Below are 21,464 nucleotides of genomic sequence, written 5' to 3'. Positions count from 1 at the left end.
TTCGAGCCCCGGTCTCGGAGGATCCCACATGCCGCGGAGCAACTAGGCCCGTGCGCCACAACTACTGAGCCTACGTGCCACAACCACTGAAGCCCGTGAGCCACAACTACTGAAGCCCGTGCGCCTAGAGCCCGTGCTCCACAACAAGAGAAGCCACCGCAATGAGAAGCCCGCGCACCGCAACGAAGAGTAGCCCCCGCTCGCCACAACTAGAGAAAGCCCACGCGTGGCAACGAAGACCCAACGCAGCCAAAAATAAAGAAATAAAAAATTCTTTTTTTAAAAAAAAAAGAGAAAGACTATTTATTTATTTATTTATTTATTTATTTATTTTTATGGTTGCACTGTGTGGCTTGGGGGATCTTAGTTCCCCAACCAGAGATTGAACCTGGGCCCTCGGCAGTGAGACTGCAGAGTCCTAGCCACTGGACCACCAGGGAATTCCCAAGAAAGACTTTAAATGTTTTTAAAACGATTTTGGTTTTGTTTTGCTTTTGTTTGTTTGTCTCGGTCTCACATAACAAAAAGTCTACAGGTGGGTGGCTGCTAGAATTGGTTCTGCAATTCAGTGAGCTCTTTGATTTTCTTGGTCTTTTCTACTTGTATTTTTGCCTCAGAGAACAGAACAGCTGCTACAGCTTTACCTACCACGTCTGCGTTTAGGCAGGAAGAAGGAGGAGGGCAAAGTGGTAAAAGTGTAAAGAGCCCTGCCAGCCAAGTCTGTCCCTTTTTATTAGGAAAAGCCAAAGCTTTATTTGAAGCTGCACCTAGCCGACTTCCACTTAGTTATCAGGTAGAACTATGTCATGCAGTCAGCCCTAGCACGTCTGGCAAAGAATTGAGGGTCATGGTAAGGAGTTGGCTCATCCAGTCAACAACTCTGCCACAGACACTACCTCCTGCTTGACATTTCACATCTACTTTGGAATTTTTATAAATCTCCATATTTCATGTGTTTGGTTTATTTTTAAAAAATAGCTTTATTGAGATATAATCCATATACTGTACAATTTACCCATTTAAAATGTATAATTCAGTAGATTTTTTTTCCATTTACTTTTTTTAATGCCCACAACTTCTGGATGCATCTCAAACAGTAAATATAATAATTGTATTTTATATTATTCTCAGCTTCAAAAATGTTCTGTAAATTAAAAACCTATATCTGCTTACTGGGTAATTCTGCTCCAAAATGAGAAGCATTACTGATTATATATCTCTGATCTCTTATTCATGAAATTTACCTTTTGAAAAAAAACTTTAAGTTTCTGTTACAAATTGTTACCTAGCATTTAATTTACTGTGACTGGCCTTCATGCTTTACCAGCAGAGTGATAGTGGATGTACCTAATAAAATTTGGGAGGCAGGCAAGATCCCAAGTGCCCTCTGATCAAAAGGAGAATAAATTTTGTTTGGTGTGGTTTTACTCTAGTTAAGTTTATTTTAAACATTTCTGAATTTTTGTTAAAATTGGCAATCCATATGGAGTCTGTTAACCAGACATATTTGATTAACCAAAATACCTGTTTACCTAACCAGGTTATAGGGACTTGACTTTTTTTCTGTACATATAAAATTCTAATATCAGAAATTTCACTGCATATCCATGTTATTTTGAAATGGTAGATTAAATTATGTCAAAAGTCCTGCTGGAAATAACATTTTCAGTTTTTAAGATCTGGAGTTAAAACACTCATGCCCATCAGCCCTAGCATGAAAAGATACATTAAAAGACCTCTGATTTTCTAAGGGGATATTGGGGTATAACTGTCATACCACCTCCAGTCTTTTCCTCCTAAGTCTTGGAATGTGGTGTTTGTAGGATTGCAATGAATATTTCTGGTTTCTGGAACTTTTGAAACGTGAAGTACAGTAAGCGGGAAGGTGATTATAGCAATACCACAATTCTAGATCTTGGGAGAAAAAATTAAAATACCCTCTGCTTTTCCTACCAGCATTTCTTTGTGCCTTCCCCGATCCTCATTTCACTCCTCCCCAAAATGGTAGTCATGGTCAAAGCATTTAGTCCCTTTCTGGGGGAGATGCAGATCAGATGTGTGAGTTTGCAGGAACAAGAGTGGGCCACATTTCAGTGGAAGCACTTCTTGTGTCTCTTGTCTTCCACTAGGCCCTAAGTGGGATGGGCCAGGACTAATTCTGCTAGAAAGAGGCCCTGTCCTCCTTCTTTGTTCCTACCTCTCCCCATCTCTCTCTCTCCTCTCTTCTGTCCTCACAACAAACACACCTATCCTTTCTTCTCCTTGGGCATTCTTACTTCCTCTTCTATCTTTTAGGGTGGCCAGGGTAAGATTACTGCCTCAGCCCAGGGATAGCTCAGTGCTAGGCAGCAGGGGACCATGATCTCTCCTGTACTCACTCTGTTTTGGTGGTACTAAAATGTGTATTGGGTTGATCCTTCCTTAAATTGTAGTGGTAAGAAGCAAGAATAAGTTTTGGGTGTGGAAAAGGGACAGAACAGGCCTCCTAGCTTGCTTTGGGTGAAGCTGTTCAGGCATAACCAAGTTGGGGAAAGGGAGTGCTTATGCCTTTTGATTAGAGTTTTGGGTCAAAAATTCTACTAGCAGTAAAGTGTTCCTTTGCTTCCCACTTGCTGGGACTTTCCTTGGCATGTACTTACCTCAAGAACCTTGTGGGAAGGAGTAGTTGCGGTCTAAGGTAATAGATCTTGTTCCTAATTCTCTTAGGCATATATCATTTAATTGTCCCCCGATGTCTAATGCAAACCCTTGTCAATTTTCTTCTTGATATCTCACTTTCTGTATTCACTTCTTAAGGTTTAAAATAATAATAAACATCTATAATCAAATAGTGTCTTTATTAGGAAGCTTATGATAGTCCTATTAGAAATAGATAAAGCATTATCTATAGAAAATTGTTTGAGAATTGGCAGTGACCCAATAAATAATATCTTGTTGATAATAACATTCTTAGTAGAACAGGTAAATTGCTTTGTCATGATTGTGTTCACTATAGTGAGATTTTAGCTGTATATTTTAGACTCAGAGAAAAAGTAGAGAATTCATGGCGATTATTTGGGACTATTTGGGAAGAACATGGAAATAGAGTCATCCATTTAAAACTGGTTTCATTAAAGATTCCAAATGAGTAGTTTTGTTAAAACACTAAGCAGTATAAGGTTTTTATTGTTTTGTGGTCATAGACTGCCCTGGTCAGGTATTCTTATAAGATGCTTTTTGTAATCACACTAGACAGCACTGGAGAGATAGCAAGGGGATAGAGCCTCGCAAATCCATTTTCTCCTGGTGACCAGTAAACAACCCTGTCTACCTAATTGGTGTGGTTTAGTCTGTGGTGTCATCTTCCCATATAACTGAGATATTAGTGTTTTACTGCTGTCATATTAACTGCCTTATCATTGACTCTATAACTTTTGTGTGTGTATTACTTATTGACTTTAAACGTCTCTATAACTTCTTCACCCTACCCTGCTGCCTCCATGCTATTTAGGAGAGATCTGGAGGGTCAGTGGTCAGTGACTGTTCTGCTTGCAAATATCTTCAGTTTGAGAATGTAGCGCCTAGGCACTTCATCAGTTCTGGGAACAGAGAGGGTTTGGGAATGGTTTTCAGGTTTTCATTTTTAATTGGAATTTTTCTCCCTCCCCTCCTTCCTTCCTTTTCTTTTACTCTTAGCAGAAATACCAGAAACTTGGGGTGAAAAGCAAGCCAAGAATTGTCGGTACAGTTGTCACAGTAACAGCGATGGGATTAGGACTATAGCAGAATCTAAAAACTCCGTGTGGAATTTGCTACATGAAAATCTATTGAAACACTTTCAACAGCATAAAGGGATTTTAGCCATTTCTGGGCTAAGCTCAGCTTTAAACTATATCTTTATTTCTTACCTTGGTGCCATAAATCTTCACTGTTCAGTAAGAAGAGCTTTAGTTTTCTGTCTATTCCTGGCACTGGCAAACTTTTTCCAAATAGGGACAGATAGTAATTTTAGGCTTTGTATGCTATAGTCTCTGTCACCACTGCTCAACTCTGGTGAGAGAACATGGCTGTGTTCCATTAAAACTTTATTTACAAACAGAGGCAGCCACAGGCCATAGTTTACCAATGCTCTATCTATTCAGCTCCTTTCCTCACTAAGAACTCTAGTCCATAAAGGCAAAAGTGAAGAATTAGGGAACTCATTTGCCTTTCATGGTTTCAAAGAATGTGAATAATAATATTTAGAAGCCTGTTATTAAAAGATATGAACATTAATATCAGCATTTAGTTTGGGGTCAAGATATACACCATGACCCAGTGGTTTTTCCTTCTCTGTTTTATGGGGGATGAGCCTTGGGCGCTGCCACAGTAGGAAGTCTGGCAGATGAGGCTTCAGCCCCAAAGCTGACCTTAGTAGAGCAATTCTGCTTTTATCTGTTATGGATATTTATATTCTTCTAAGACGTTGTTTGTAAAAGGGGTTCTGCTACTAAAGAATATTTTTGAAAATACTGGCTTACGTTTTTTGCATTTAGTAAACACCTTTTTATTATGGATACTTTATAAGAAGTACCAAAGGATCTATCATGTATTACTTTGTAATTAAAAGAAAAAAAAAAGATTAAAGAAACAAGGAACCACAGATCATCCAAATTAGAATCTGTCTCCCTCTCTTCCGCTACCCTCACACCCCATTTAACAGATTATAAATCTGAGAGGATAAGGTTGTAAATTAGAAGCAGAGTTGGGACTCTTGTCCCATCTGATGCCACTGCTGCATATTGCCTTGGAATGTCCTTGTGTCCATCAGAGGCTGAAGGAGAGTTAGTGGAGCCCTTTGTGGTCCAAATAAGCTGAGGAGATAACTTGATCTAGAATGTCACTGAAGCTACACCATTTTCTTCTTCCTTGCTCATATTCCTTCTTCCTTTGACTTGCCAGGATCCCCCAAGCTCCCAAATGCCCTAAGCTATTAGGGCACGAACGGTGCTTACAGCTGGAACAGTTCTAGCACCAGCTCCTGGGAAATTACCCCCAGGGATGTCTCCCAGCCCCTGACACTTAAACATTGATTGTCTGAAGAGTGTTATGACAGTTTCATGTGTGATTCAGACCAGCTGCCTTAACCAAGTCCCCTTCTGCCTTAGCCAGGTCCCCTCAGCATGAATCTCAGTGTTGATCTTGGGGATTCAGTACCAGAGTGGGAGGATCCTGAGAAGTCTGTGATCTCACCACTTTGAGCATGATTCCTTCCCTGGTTTGTGAGGTTCTTAATCTTTTCTGCCTATACCTTTCTGAATGTGAGTCAGGGTAGTGATGTAAAGTGGGGTGGCATGAGGTGTTTGTGTGTTTGTGTGTTTGTGTGTGTGTGTGTGTGTGTGTGTGTGTGTGTGTGTACGCTCGCATGCCTGCATTGGGTGCCTGCGTGGTACCAGAACTGTGTTCTTGGGATGCCTGTGTAGGTCCTATCAGCCAAGCAAGAAGAAAGTAAAAAGGGGTCCAACAGATAGGGCTGTGGGGCACAGGGGAGATAAATGTTTGTTTTTCTTGATGAGGAAGGATAAGCCAGATGAACAAAAGAAACAGTTTAATTCACAGAGTACAGTATTCTAATGAAGCCTCATGCTGTGCTTGAGTCAAAGTGGCAAGTCTAGCTGCAGCAGGGCTTTAGACAGATATGAGTGATTTATTCATCTCTGCCTCCTTCACTCAGATTTTCTCCTTTCAGCCATCCAATATCCATCACCTGAAAGCCCAGTTCCCGTATAGGAGTTTACCCTGGTAGCTTGCCTGGAATACATTTTGAAGGATTAGTGTACCTGGCATGGAGACTGGCCCCTGTGCCCAGCATACTCTTGTGAATATTCATGTCAGCACCTGGGAGGGTTATTTCTAAAAAGGCAGCTCATGCAGAATACATTCCAAAGAGGGAGTGTTTTTCTCTTGTCTGATGATCCTTCAACCAAACAAACGTGGGAGGGAGGGGGAAGCTATTCTGCAATTCTGGTGAGTATTTACGAGACAGAAACTGCACCCTCACATCTTCTGCAGAAGTGGGAGAACCACGACCCCTCCCCATTCACAGCCTTTGCCTGGGCCTCCCACTCTGGGGAAATAGCATAGGTGATTCCAGGGAAAAAAAGGCAACTGCCCGTTTAGCCTTTGGTCCTGTAACTCACACCAGTTTGATTTAATTATGGCTGTTTAGCAGTTAGAAAAGTTAGAGTTATTAATGTTCAGTTGAAAACGTTTGAATTAAAACTTATGATCCCAGCTTTGAAGACCTGGATCAAGAAAACTGTTCTGAGTGGCCAGTGATCAAAAGAATTCCATTGAAAAACATAATTAGCTATTTTTCCCTCTAGCCGTTATAAAAAAATTACATAAAATCTCACTTTTTTTCTTGCTTTTTGCCATTCTTCAAAAGATTTATCACACGGTTACTTATTAAATTGATTAATTATCTTTTGTTTATAAGTACTTACCATTGTTAGGATTCTCACTTTTACATATTTGTGATGAAGATGCTATTATTATAATATTATTCTCATTAATGTTGTCTTTATTGTAATGGTATATCATGTACCACATGGAGGATTATGATTTGTCAGATACCTCAGACTTCAAATAGAATAATCTACTTACTCTAAGTGTTTAAATTTTATAGCACTTGCAACTTATTATAGTTTTATTTTTCTGTTTTAGAGTGTAGTTGTTTTCATGTGAAAGCCTTCGCAGAAGAATTTCGTGAGGGAAGTTCATTAGAGAAGGGATTTAAAGGGAAGAAATTTAGGCCGGGTAAATATGAGGGAGAGCTCAGGAAAGCATTTCTTGCAGGACCTAACGGAATAAATACGAGATTTGGGAATGCAACAGGAGGAAAGCAGCCACTTAGTGGAGAGAGGACCTGAAGGAGGAATGAGCCAGGGCCAGCACAGGCGGTACTGCGGAAGGAGCACGGGGGTTTGGATTGGATGGGCAAGTGTTTTAAAATCATTTTCAGAAAGAGCTCAGAACTTTGTAGAGGGTGACCTGTGGGGAAAAGAAGATGATTCGAAGCTGGAGCAAAGGTTGAAACCCAGATCTGATTTGGGTGAAAAGGTGAAAAGGTCAGGCTGGTAAGAAAGAGAGAGCTGTGGGAAGATAATACTGGCAGTGTTCAGAGAGACCAGAGAAGAGATTTGGTGAGAACAAAAATAAAGAGATTACATGACCGAATAGGAAGAGTTTTGCCTTGTAGTTCATCCCTGCTGGAATATTCTCTTGCCTATAATATTCGGAGTCCAGCCTTCCCACCTTGTTTTGCCCTTCCATTCTCTCCCTTTATCACCAGGTTGAGAGAATACAGAGATCTGCCTGTAGCTAAAGTGTGAGTTCTCCCACAGATACGGATTCCTATGAAAACCTGACCCAAGGGACTGAAAAGGAACTGTGGAGCTTATTAAATTCCCCTTTGGCTCTGCTTCTTGGTGCTTCATAGGCTGTGCGCATGTGGGCACATATTTGCAAGTGGTCAGAGGAGGGGCGGGAGAAGGAGCTCAAGAAATGAAATAGTAGTCAGAGTTGGTACATTTCATAAATTATCTCTTCACTGAGACTCTCCAGAAGGGTGTGGGGGTAGAGGACTGGCTGGGGGTGTGTTCGGATTGAAATGTAACTCAGGCTATAGAGCCTTAAAAGATGCTGTGCTGCTAGCTCATCATGTGAGAAGGGTGATTTACCTGTAGTTCCGTCTCCTTTCCATCATCATCTCCTGTCCTGTCCCCATGTCTCCTTCAGTTCAACCCAGTAGAGCTTATGATCTGTAAGGCACTGCGCTGGGGACGACGAGCCATGCATGGTCCTGACTGGACTTGGTCCTGAAAGCTGAAGGGGTGTGGGGTGGGGATTGGGTGGTGTTACACAGGGAACCTGGAACCAGGTGACTTTACTCCCCTGCCACACTGGGGCCACTTGTTCTACAATGATACTCTTGTCAGAGGTGTAAGTAAAGATCCAAGAAGGAAAACCCCTACCAGTCAACTGATAGATGAGTGAGTTTGGAGCTATTTAACATGCCTGTCCCTTCTTCTCACCCTCCCAATAATTTCATAGAATTGTGGACAGGGGAAAGGAAAGCTCACATAAATGCATACTGCCTTCAGCTGTTAACGGAAGAAACTGATTCTGACCTTTTAAAATCACAACAGCCCCTAATAGCAAATGAAGTGGAAATGGAGCTGGACTTGATCCCTAGGGAGCTAAGCTCTGTGGTCTGGGCAGGACCTCTCCATTTCTACCTCTTACACCTCCTTTTCCGATCCTACTGTTGAGCCAAATCGGGCCAAGCTCACTGACTGTGTATACACGTCATGATGAGGAAGCTGCTGAGATCAAGGAAGCTAGCCTTGCTGCGGAGAGGGGAACTGATGGCGCCGAATTTAAACGCAGGGAGAGATCTGTAAAGGCCGCATACCTGCTTAGCGTGCCACTGCCGAAGAGGTCTGTAACGGTCTTTTAAAATATAACGAGACCATTTGAAATGGTTCCCAGTATGTTTGATGCCAACATCCCGCTTAAGGAAGGGGCTGTATTGAAAAGAGTCACCTTGGAAAATAGAAGAAAACTGCTTTTCTTCTCAAGGGCTGTTTGGCCTGGACAAAATTTTCTCATATATCCACAATGAAAACATAAAATGAAAGAATTTTCATCAAATTGGACTGTGTAGGATGAAATCTAAGCCTAGGCCAAAACTTACTTATTAATAAAGGGTTTGCCAAATGATTGCCCAAGCAATCTTTTTTACAGATTATTCAATGTTTAGCTCATGTAAAAAAATTAACCAAGTAACTTAGAAAAATAGATTTGCATTGAAAGCAGGAAATGTGCTGATTATAAATTGTTTTTTTTCCAAATGTGATAATGTATGCAAAAACATTTTGAAACCGTTGAGGTCTGTGTGAATGTGAGGTGAGAATATGATTAGCTCTTTGCCATTCTTTCCACACTCAGTGTTTACTGAATATTGCAGCTGCAGCCATGTTGTTTGGTAGTATGCTGTTACCTTTTATGTCATCACCTAAAACTTGAAATTAAAAACTTAATCCCTTCAAGGAGTGAAATGATGGTCTCAATTAGCTGTTAAAAGTTGGTAGTTTTGTACTGTCTCAAAGTTGTGTCCCATCCAGCTTTCCATGTAGCCGTCTCCTGCAGGTATATTCTCCACTGGCATTTCTCCACTTTCAGATAACTCAACTGAATTATACTGTATAGAACATAAGATCTGATGGGAGGAAGGCCCCTCCTTTTATCCCCCCCTTTCTCAGTGAACTAGCCTATGCGGTGGAGCCCGCGTGTACACACAGCCTCACCTTTCCTCATCCTGGGGCTTCAGTGACCAAACACAGAAGCTGCACGTGCCAGACAGCCGAGAGCTTGCGCTTACCTTTTCCCTTGCCAGCTGCAAAAGAAGATTATTTAGCCAGTGTCATTATTTCTTCCTCTCTTAGAGAAGTCACTCTCTAAGATATATGAGAGATTAAACAATGTCAGACAGTACGTGGACTCTCTGATATACTCTGACTAACGTATTTCCCAAGTTCACCTTCCATCTGTCGAGCAGTCTGTACTTTCTTCTTCTCCTGGTGTCCCCTTTGCCCTGAGAGGTTGTGGCCCACTTAGAGGCAGGGCCCCCGTGGCGCTGCTCCTCAGGAGTTCCCATGTCTGGAATCTGCAGGGCAGCTACCTGGTCCGCTCCACACGCTTTGTTAAAGCGCTGGCTCTCAGTTCCAGTCTCCCGCTGAGAATCTCATTTTGGGCCTGTGGCCCTCCAGCAGCTCTTCTCAGCTTGACCTTGCTCCCCACCTGAGGAGGAAGCTACATAATTGAACCCTGTGACAGCTGACAATAGGATCCCTCTCATCTTTGGGAAAATCCCAGTTTCTCACCAGTAAAGTTGTTCCTCTGAAACTGTACTGACTTCTGGCAGCTGTTACAGGCTCCCTCCTGCCTCTCAATAGCAGAGATTAAAATAGAGCCTCTAACATGATGTTTGTCTTTCTGCTCCTCATTCAGAAGAGTGAGAACTGTACTCTTCTGAATGAGGTGAAGGCACTGAAAGTTCCCCTTGTGACCAGAACTTCATACCTTTCTCCCTCACCTTCATGTCCATCGCATCTGCTCTTTTGCGTCACGACCTCCAGTCTCTCTCTCTTCTGAAAGGTAGTCAGCCCCTCTGACCCCACGTAACTCCTCAGCAGCCTGAAGTGGTAAACACTCTTAACTACCCTTCACTTCCCTGATCCTGCACTGTCTCTTCCTTCTCACTGTCGATCCTGCTTTCTTCCCTCCTGCTCCCTCGGTGCCACTGCTGAAGAGAGTTCTAACCCACGCTGATTGCTCCATCTTCGAAAGGCCCCTCCCTGCAGCTCAGCTGGCCTCACGGAGCCTATTCCAAAACCTGTTTTGCCTTTTCACCCCACACTGCAGTCCTCCCACTCTTGGCTTCAACAAAGGATCTTCCTTCACGTTTGAGTGAAAAGATTGCTGTCCAGAGTGAGCCTCCTCACCACCTCATAGTCTCTCTGGCCTCGTAGCCACCCCGTCATCATTGTCATCCTCATCATCGGAATGTCTGCTCTTTTCGTGCACTCTGCTAGGAGCTTATCTTAGGCCCTTTTGTTTCCAAGCCGCAGAAACCAAGTAAAGATGGCTTAAGCCATCAATGGTGAGTTTATTACAGTGATTGGGAAATTTCTCATGGAACACTAGGGCAGGAACTCTGGTGGCCCCCATAGGGACTAAAATCAGATGTTGGAATCCTGCGAGGAGCCCAGACAGCCCTCCCTGGGCCATACCATCTGTCTTCTTGCTTCTCATCGCAGGTGACTTTCTTCGCTTCTTTGAGCTTCTGATGAAAGAGGGTCACTCCAGAATGTCTACATTTTTATCATCATTTTAAGTGAACAGAGCCAATTATGCTAAAATCTTACATAATCCTAAATTTTTGGTATGAAATCTGATTGGCCCACCAGGGGTCATATGTCTTCCTGTAATGCAACTGGGTCTACAGAGCTCAGGAACCCCCTACATATACCTCAAGGTTGGGCCAGAAATAGTTCTCAAAGAGAGGAGTTACTGGGACTTCCCTGGTGGTCCAGTGGTTAAGACTGTGCGCTTCCACTGCAGGGGGCACAGGTTCAGGAACTAAGATCCCGTGCATGCTGCACGGCACGGCCAATAGATAGATAGATAGATAGATAGATAGATAGATAGATAGATAGATAGATAGAGAAATAAAGAGGAGTTACTATGTAAAGGACAGATATGCCCCCAAAAAACCCCAAAACCCTGTACTGCATAGGCTGTTGCAGAAAATTACAAAATGTTGGAACTAGAAGAGCCCTTAGAAACCATCAAATCTAGACCTTTAATTTCACAAGGGATGAAACTGAAGTACAAGTTAAATGACTTGCCTAATGTCACTTAGTCAGTGCTCAATAAATATTTGTTGAATTGTTGAATGGAAGACAATTATTTCTGGAGAACTTAATTTCTGGAGATTTTTAACAAAGAATAGTCAGTGCAAATTTTTGAGGTCAGAAGTACCTTTGACTTTGAGAGATTGGAAATGGATTTTATGATAAATTATTATTATAGGATTAATATCTTGGCAGTTGATCTTCCCTTAGTTGTCTGTTTTCACCCAAATGGGAAAACTCAGCAAGAGCAGCAGTCTTGACCCCTGGCCTTGCAGTGGAGTCTCCCACGAACGATGGACAGTTAGAAGCATGCAAAACAGACACTTGCTGCTGATGTAAAAGACACCAATTCAGTGGAGAAGCTGTTGATCTCAACTGTTAAACCTCAGCCATTGTTCACAATCTGGCACAGAATTAATCCCTTAAGAAAAGGATGAAAAAAATGCCATTCAGCACAACATAGTTTGTCATCGCATGCATAATGCAGACTTTCCAATTAGAATGCTATAATTTGGGAACTTTCTTCACAGACTGATGAGAGAGCAATTATTTTAAAGAAGGGAAAACTCAGTCCACTGGGTTTGCCTCAAGTCACTTCTGACTCAAGTCGCAAAGACAAGAGTTTTGAAAACATATTCGCTATTGAATTTTGTATCAAAACACCAGCAAAGAGAGCAATTAGTTCCTGTAAACTGAACTCCAGTAATCAATGGTATGCAGCCAGCCAGAGCACTTATGGAAGATGTAAGCAAAATCACATCTGCTAATCAATTTAAAAAAGCCCAGCTCTTCACTGCTTTTCAGGGAAATTCCACAATGAGAATAAGGAAGATGGAGGAGACGGTATTTAATATCACCAGGCATTTCATGCAGTGCTCGTTGGGTGGAGTGGTTTGTGGCCACAGCTAAACACAGACTTGATCTGCATCAGTAGATCTTGGCTAGCAGCTTCCTTTATTCAGCCCCTTTTGAAAATGGCTTCTGATGTGTGGGTGGGGGGATGTCGGGTATGTTTAAGGAGCTACTCTCAATTAACGTCAGAGGGAGTGTGTCTGTCCTGGGCCAGCTCGCTGGGCAGACCTTTTCTGGCAGATTACAAATCGGAAATATTGCTGTGTTGTTGCAGGTGCAAAGATACGGGAACAGACTTTGCTGGCAGGGAAAGAAGTGAAGGGAATTGGTGGGCTTTACAGTTGTGCCTTATTAGAACAAAATTTCTCTCCATGGGCAAAAAAGAGATTGAGCCAATTTTTCCTTTAGTGTCCTTAAGCTGTGCTTGCTTTTTTTTCAGTTGAATCAACAGAGGGGTTTTCATTCTTGGCTAAGCCTACATTCCAAGCAAGTATGCATCCTAGCACATAAATTAGAATCCCTTTTATATAGAGAACAAACTAGTGGCTACCAGTGGGGGGAAGGGGAGGGGGAGGGGCAATATAGGGGTAGAGGATTTAAAAAATGGTTATTATGGGATTATATGAAATCATGTGTGTGAAATTTTTGAAAATTGTAGAGCACTATAGAATTTGAAGAATCTATCATTCAATTTTAAAAAAAGAATCTCTCTTAAAAACTCCTATATGTAGGTGAGTCTGAGCCCTTGCTTGACAACCTGAGATCCATCAGTGTCCCTTTTCCACTCAGGAGTCACCCTGACCCCGCATTTCCAGCCCCCAGGGACTCTTAATAGAGGAATAGAGAGGAGATGTCTCAACTGGTATGTGCACTTGGCTGCTGTTCAGAAAAAAGAATTTAGGCCAGGAGAAATTATTGAGGTAAAGATTGATAGAGTAGGCTAATAAAAATTAGTATCTTCAGCATGCAAACTGTGATAGGCAGTGGATTAATATCCTTTAAATATAAAGGGCATCTTGTAAGTCATTAACAAAAGGATAAATATAAGTAGAAAATGGGTAAAATGTTCAAGTTCAATGATAAGTAAAAAACTGCAAATTAAAATAATGAGAGAGATTTCATCTATCAAATTGGCAGTATTTTTAAAGATAATATACAATATTGGTGATGATGCACAGAACAGGCATTTTCATACACTGCTGGTGGTGTGAGTATGAATTGGTGCAGACTGTCATTGCGGGTGAGGGGAGGGGACAGGTGTGCAGCTGTTCTATAATACATATCAAGGCCTCATAAGCCCTGCTCCAGGAGTTTCACTTCTAGCGACTTTCCAAGGCAATAACCATAGATTTAGCTTAAGAATGCTCATCACAGAGGTTTCAAAGCAGTGCAATATTATCAACTACCTAAATGTCCAACAATAGGAGACTAATTAAGTAAATTACGGGGCATCCACACAGTGAAATTCTATGAAACCAGTACATATGATGAGGAAGAATATTTGATGATGCAAAAAAAAGATATTCATAATAGGTCATTAAGCAAAGAAGCAGTTTGCACCATGTGTATGTGTTGACAAAATTACTGGAATTACAAGTGATCTTCATTTTACCTTGAAAGAAATTGGAGGACTTTATAGAATAAGTTACTGTAACTTTTTCCATGAAACATTTTTCCATGAAAAATATTTTTCCATGAATTATTTCAAGATCTGGTTAGATTTTAGCCCAAAAGGGACTGATTATTTTCATTTGGATACACTGGTAGAAGTACTAACTCATGATTATCCAGAAGGATATGGATTATGATAAACCTGGCTCTCCATAAATAATCCAAAATTCCATTGGGAAACAGCCTCAACATCATCTCCCAAAAAGCCTGTTACCAGGGCTGTTCAATAAAGAGAATGGTTAATTATTTTGAAGTTTTTTTTCCTGGTTTTAATCTACTCTGGCAGAGTTATGAATGATTTCAGCCCAGAACATATATGGAACATATGCTATAAACAGAGACCACATGTTTGGAGTAGAATTTTTTAAAAACAGAGAGATCAACGATCTTTCTAAAAGGCTTATATTCATTCTGAGAGCCAAACATAGAAGGAAAAATTACATTTTTAAAAGTTACTAAGTATAAATTAATATAGGCTAACTGCATAAACATGCTGAGAGACTAGAGTAATATTTGAGGAAATGACTAATGAGGGAAATGATTCATTTTCTTATCACGCACACTGGTATAATCTAAAAGTAGAATTATTGGACACTGAAAACAATAGGGTGGATTCCTGTCTGATTGATTCAGAGTACTTTGAGAGATTAAATACTTAGGTGAGTTCAAGAGAAGCAGTAGCATGTGCAGTATTACACATCTGTTTATGCTTTCCAAAACCTTTTAACAGTTTTCTCTACTTAAAAGATGAATTCTAGCCTATTAAGTAGTGTGTACTATCATTGATAGCAAACACAATTACAATTGAAAATAAGGAACTGAGGGGAAAGCGGAACACAGTGGCATTTCTAATCCTTAGTAATAGCTTTAGAGGTGACACTAAACTGAACTTGTGCAAAGGACTGTCATTGATTGTACTTGCAGGATTAAGGAGAAATAATACAAACTACTTTTGTAGAGTGATAGGTTATAGGTTGTAAACTGTGGCCCAGATACATAACCTGGGAGTAAGGAAACATTTGACAGCAGAGTACAGAAAGGGGCTTTGGTCAGGACACCAGGTTGGAACCCTCACTGAGTTTAGATAAATTACTTAACAGCTTTAAGCCTCACTTTCACCATATATAATTTGATGAGAATAATAATGCTTGCTAAGAGGACTTTTGGAAAGATTTAATAAGTTACATAGAGCATTTAGGATAGGGCCTGGTACACGGTAAGCATTAAAGAAATTTTGGCCATTATAATAATAATGATCATTGTTGTTATTGTTACAAATGATCTACTGATATTCGCTCAGCAAATATTCATGGAGTGTAGGCTCTGTGTCAGAGTCTGTGCCAAGTCCTGCGTGTGGAAAAACCAGTAAGACATAGACACTGTCTTCAGGGAGCTCACTCTGTTCTAGCTGGTGGAGGAAACAAATGCGCATGCCCAACTGTAAAGCAATAAGATAGATATCTTATATGGGAAGGACTTTTGAGGCTGAAATTATAGAAAACAATGATCTCTCACCACAGTGGCACTGTCAGAAGCAGAAGGCTGGACTGTGTTCTGCTCCCATATTACAATATTTAGATTCTTTTTTTATTCTATTTTTAAAATTCAGGAATGACACACATACAGTGCACAAACCTTTTGTGAATAGCTTGATGAATATTTACACATGTATATACCCATGTAACTTGCACTGGATCAAAATTAGCCCATTTCCAGCATCCTAGAAGGTTCCCTCACCCTTTCCCAATCATTCCCTCCCCCAGAGGTAACTACCATTCTGACTCCTGTCACCATAGATAAATCTTGTCTCTTTTGAGCTTCAAGTAAATAAAATCACATGGTCAATGCTTTGGTTCTTATCTGAGCTAAAAAGGGGGATAAGAAGAACAGGACCAATATAATCAATTTCTAAGAAATAAAAAGTTTTACTGGCCAATATATGTCTGCCTGTATCTCCCAATCAGGCAGTCTTACGAAAGCTATGCAGAAAGTCTGGTCAGAATGAGAAGGAACCTGAAACATGTTTAAGGTCATTGGGGCATACTAGTAACCACCACTTAGAATACCAATTAGAAAGCACAGATTTCCCCATGAACAGTGGTCTCAAGGGTGTTACCTTTGTTCAGCCCAGCCAAAGAGATGAGAGCTGGAAGAATCAGGAAGGAGGATTTGGGGACATCTCCCTGATAAGCCAATCAGAAGATCTTTGCCACTTGGGGGACAGAGGCCGCCTGGGGTTGGGTGACTTGTGAAGTAAATTTTTAAAGAAACAAGCCTCTCACTGCAGGCTGACTCCACCTTCTCCCAGCATGCTTTCGTTGGGGATTCACTTTCTTTCTTTAGTCCTGGAAGTGTGTGGGCAAAGAAGACAGGTTGGAAGGCTAGAGTAGACATAGAGCCCCTCACGCACACAGCCTAGGGAAAGAGCCAGGTGGGGCATTCACGGCATTCTTATGTTTTCCTTCTGTTCAGGTTATTACTGTGGGACTGTGACGATCGGAGCTATAGCTACTACGTCGAGGTTTCCACCAACCAGCAGCAGTGGACCATGGTAGCCGACAGAACTAAAGTCACCTGCAAGTAAGTTACATCCTTCAGGAATTTATGCCACTTTAAAAGACAGTCTTTCCACTGGATTCAGAAGGTTCCAGTGAAGATTCATGGAGTCACCAAATTATATTCTTATTTGGAGGTTAAAACATTCTGATGATCCTTTACTTCAGTTTTTTTGTTGTTGTTGTTGTTTTTTGTTTTTTTTAAAGGGGTCTTGTGCCTCTTTTTACTTAATGAGCCTATAGTTCTTTTTTTTTTTTTTTAACTTATTTATTTATTTATTTATTTTTGGCTGTGTTGGGTCTTCGTTTCTGTGCGAGGGCTTTCTCTAGTTGCGGCAAGCGGGGGCCACTCTTCATCGCGGTGCGCGGGCCTCTCACTATCGCGACCTCTCTTGTTGGGAGCACAGGCTCCAGACTCGCAGGCTCAGTAGTTGTGGCTCACGGGCCTAGTTGCTCCGCGGCATGTGGGATCTTCCCAGACCAGGGCTCGAACCTGTGTCCCCTGCATTGGCAAGCAGATTCTCAACCACTGCGCCACCAGGGAAGCCCTACTTCAGTTTTGACTATTAAGTACTTGGATGAGAATTTACTTTATATGACCAAAGAAGCATTTCTTATTTTGTGGTTTTAACTTGACTTTTAAAAGTGACATGTATCTAAGCAGGGAAAAGAAAGATACTTTCCACATGCAGTCCTCTCTCAGGTCCTCCCCCCACATCCCATACTACCCCTTCGGGACTTTTTTCTTCCTTAGTGATTTTTGCTGATGCAATACACACTTTAGTAGTATTCTGAGACTCTCACCTATTCCCCACCCTCATATAATTCTCAGGGTTACCTTTAAATATTTATTTCATCTCCATGTTAGTTACACTGTTACCTAAACTAAGGAAAGTTTGTATCTTAGGTCTCCTGTGGGAAACAGAAACATTTCATGCATATGGCATTGGAGCTCTGTTTGACCTTACCTGGTTATGGGTAAAGCCAGGCAGAAGGATTCTGAGTTCTGACCAGCTTAGAATCATGCTAAGAATGAATGTAACCACCACTCAGTTTGAAATTAGCACATCTGCAGCATCCTAGAAGGTTCCCTCATACCTTTTCCCAGTCATTGCCTGAAAAGAGCTCAGTGCCTTCTTGTGTAGAGCCAGATGCTGTGGGAGACAAGATAAAGCAAATAGCTGAGATTTCTTTTTTTATATTAATTGAGATATGATTCCCATACCATAGAATTCACCCTTTTAAACTGTACAGTTTAGTGGTTTTTAGTACGTTCAGACTTGTGCCATCATCATGACTATCTACTGTTCCAAAACATTTTCACCACCCCAGATAGAAACCTCCTGCCCATTAGCAGTCTCCCCATTTCCCTCCAGAGCCCACAGCCCCAGCACCCAGTAATCTGCTTTCTGTCGCTATGGATTTACATATTCTGGACGTTTCATATAAATGGAATCATATAGTATGTGATCTTTTGCTCCAGGCTCCTTTCACTTAATATAATGTTTTCAGGGTTCATTCATGTTATAGCATGTACCAGTACTTCATTTCCTTTTTATGACTGAATAGTATTCCATAATATAGGAATATATATAGCACATTTTGTTTATCCATTTATCAGCTGATGAACATTTGAATTGTTTCTGCTTTCTGGCTATTATGAGTATTGCTGCTATGAACATTCCTGTAAAAGTTTTTGTGTGAATATATGTTTTCAGTTCTCTTGTATATATACCTATGAGTGGAATTGTTGGGTCTTATAGTAACTCTATGTTTAAGTTTTTGAGGAACTGCCAAACTTGTCCACAACAGCTGTACCATTTTGCATTCCTACCAGCAGTGTAACAAGGTTTCAGTTTATCCACATTCTTGCCAGTACTTGTTATTGTCTATCTTTTTGTTCATAGCCATCCTAGTGGGAGTGAAGTGGCATCTCATAATGGTTTTGATTTGCATTTTCCTGATGGCTAATGATGTTGAACATCTTTTCAAGATTTCATAATAGCATTAATGATGGCTTGTTTGATGCAATGTCTGACATCCTCACCATTATTATTATAGTAATTTTATAGCATGTTTGTATTGGTTAGGGTAACATTTGCTGCTGTAACAACTAGTGGCTTCAGTATGTCAGTGGCTTAACACAGTAGTGTACTTCTCAGTCATGAGTATTCCTGGTTGTCAAGTGGCTTTTCACAGATGATTGAGGAACCCAGGTGTCTTCCTTCTTATGGTTCTGCCATCATCTAGGGCCTCATCAGCATCATTTGCATCTAGCTGATAGATGGGGAAAGAGCAGAGAGAAGGTAAACCTGGATCTGAACAGCCTTGGCCTGGGTATAGTAAACATCACTTCCACTTGCATTCCACTGGGGAGAACTAGTCAGTTGCCACACTAGATGCTAGTAGGACTAGGAAACGTAGTCAGCTCCTGGCTGGGCAGCCACTTCTCTGTGGATCACAGATTTTGTAGCCATCTCTACCATACCATAAGAAAACTAACAATTATTTAGTAACTAGTGTTCCTTTACCTGTATGTATTTTATCTTATTCTGTCCTGAATATAAAACACCTTGTGTGGGATATTGTCCTCATTTTATAAAAGAGAGAATGAAGGGCTCTTTCTCCGGTACCACATTCCCTCCTAGAACCCAAAGCATTGCTAAACCAAGGTGGATGATGAAAACTGGGAAATGAAGTGATTCACTTATTTCCAAGCTCCCAGAACCCTTTTTATACACTAGGAAGGCCTTCAAGGCCCATGAACAACCACCCATTTATCTTTCCAGAGTCATTGCTTATTGGGTATACAGCTCACAAACCAGACCCTCTCTTCCTCATCTTTTACACATCTCACTGGTTACCATCACCCATCTCTTCTGTCATTTTATGAGTTATAAATTGGATTCCTCATCTCTTTTATGTCTCCCTGTTGAAGGTGTTATACAATTGGGTTTTTCAACAAGAACTGGTTGACTAACTACTGACAAGGTACATATCATAATGATTTTATATTTATTTAAATGGGTTTTTCTTGATTCAAAACCCCATTCACTCATTAGATCCTCTCCCAGTAGCCTTGCATTAAGTCATCAGCATCTTATTTTTTTCTCTTTTTAATTTTTTGTTTCCATTGGTTGGTGGGTTTCAATAATATAAGTGTTTTTAACCTTGTATGTTAGCACTTAGATACTATAGAAGTAAGTGTTTTTACAAATTAATAAATAATATATTAGAAGAACAAGAGTAGTAGCAAGAAGGCGAGTGCCTATTAATCCTCTAGGAATCAATGGAGCCAAAGGTTATGATTTAATGTTTATAGACATAACCTGAATCTATTGTGCCTCCCATTTTTGAGTTAGTTCTTAGAAGATATATTGGTTGGCCAACAAGTTCGTTCGGGTTTTCCTGTAACATCTTATGGAAGGTATGTAGATAATAAAAGAAGAAAGCCTCTCCTTTTGAACTAATGTACTCCAGAGCAGTCCTCAAGAGAGGATCCTGTTAGCTTCAAGTATTGTAGCCTGTTTTTTAGTGAAATAAAGTATGCAAGTCATGTTATAAATGAAATTCTATAGGACCATTAGAAATCAATAGCCCTGCCTCTTGATAGCATTCTACCTAGTCAAGAAATCAGAGGACAGATTTTTGCTGTCCTCTGAAAAAGACCTAGGGAGTGAGATTCTCCAATGTCTTCCTATAAATTCCTGCTCCTGGGTTAGGATAGTTTCCTTTTTTGGCCTGCTACAGTTGGAGCTTTCAAGATAAAGGCTCATTTTCTATCATAGATAATCCTGTTTTTGTATTGACTGATTTGGGGTTTTTCCCAGCTTATTGAGATGTAATTGATATATAACATTGTATAAGGTTAGAGTGTACAACACAGTGATTTGGTATATGTATATATTGCGAAATGATCACCACAGCAAGTTTACCATCCATCACCTCACCTAGTTATAATTTTATTTCTTATGGTGAGAACTTTTAAGACCTACTCTCTTAGTAACTTTGAAATACGCAAATGTACTGTTAACTGTAGTCACCATGCTGTACATTACATTCCCCGAACTTATTTATCTTATAATAGGAAGTTTGTACCTTTTAACCACCTTCTCCCATTTCCCTCACCCCGCCCCCCCAGCACCTGGCAACCATCAGTCTGTTCTGTTTCTATGAGTTTGTTTGTTTAGATTTCACATATAAGTGAGATCATACAATATTTGTCTTTCTCAGTCTGAGTTACTTCACTTAGCATAATGCCCTCAAGGTTTACCTATGTTTTCACAAATGTATCAGCTGATTTTACAAAATTACTTTTTGTTCTCTTTTTTCACATCATCTATTCCTGTACCTTTTAACCTTATTTCCCTTTTTTTAGAAAATAAATTATTTATTTTTGGCCGTGTTGGGTCCTTGTTGCTGTGCGCAGGCTTTCTGTAGTTGCGGCGAGCGGGGGCTACTCTGCATTGCGGTGCACGGGCTTCTCATTGCGGTGGCTTCTCTTGTTGCGGACACGGGCTCTAGGCATGCGGGCTTTAGTAGTTGTGGCTCGCGGGCTCTAGAGCGCAGGCTCAGTAGTTGTGGCGCACGGGCTTAGTTGCTCCACAGCATGTGGAATCTTCCCGGACCAGGGCTCGAACCCATGTCCCCTACATTGGCAGGTGGATTCTTAACCACTGCGCCACCAGGGAAGTCCCTTATTTCACTTTTTAATTGTTGATTGCTTTTCTCTACTGTCTTCTAAATTGCTGAACCCTAAATCTGTGTCAGTACAGTAAAATACTAACATCAGTTTTTCTTTTTTTATTATAAATGTAAAACATGCCCATGGAAAGTTATTTTCAACAGTCCAAAAAGATATAAGTGAAAAATAAATTTTTACCCTCCCATCTTCTGTTTCATTCCTCAGAAGTAACTACTTTTGACTTTTTTTTTAGTTTTTATAACT

General features: G+C 40.7%; 1 protein-coding gene across 5 annotated transcripts in view; it reads left to right on the top strand.

Moving 5' to 3' along the window:
* BTBD9 (BTB domain containing 9) overlaps positions 1-21,464 on the top strand; it is a 411,304-nt gene that overhangs the window by 317,749 nt on the left and 72,091 nt on the right. For all 5 annotated transcript variants that reach the window (XR_009009550.1, XR_009009549.1, XM_057555121.1 and 2 more), the window contains exon 9: positions 16,434-16,541. Coding sequence is in view for 3 of the 5 variants with exons in the window: in XM_057555121.1 (XP_057411104.1) it covers positions 16,434-16,541 (108 nt within the window). In the remaining 2 variants the exon portion in view is untranslated. The remainder of the gene's footprint in view (positions 1-16,433; positions 16,542-21,464) is intronic.

This window comes from Balaenoptera acutorostrata, chromosome 10 (assembly GCF_949987535.1).
Source record: "Balaenoptera acutorostrata chromosome 10, mBalAcu1.1, whole genome shotgun sequence".
Taxonomy (NCBI): Eukaryota; Metazoa; Chordata; class Mammalia; order Artiodactyla; family Balaenopteridae; genus Balaenoptera; species Balaenoptera acutorostrata.
Note: the sequence above shows the minus strand (reverse complement) of the source record. Positions and strands in the feature narration are given on the sequence as shown.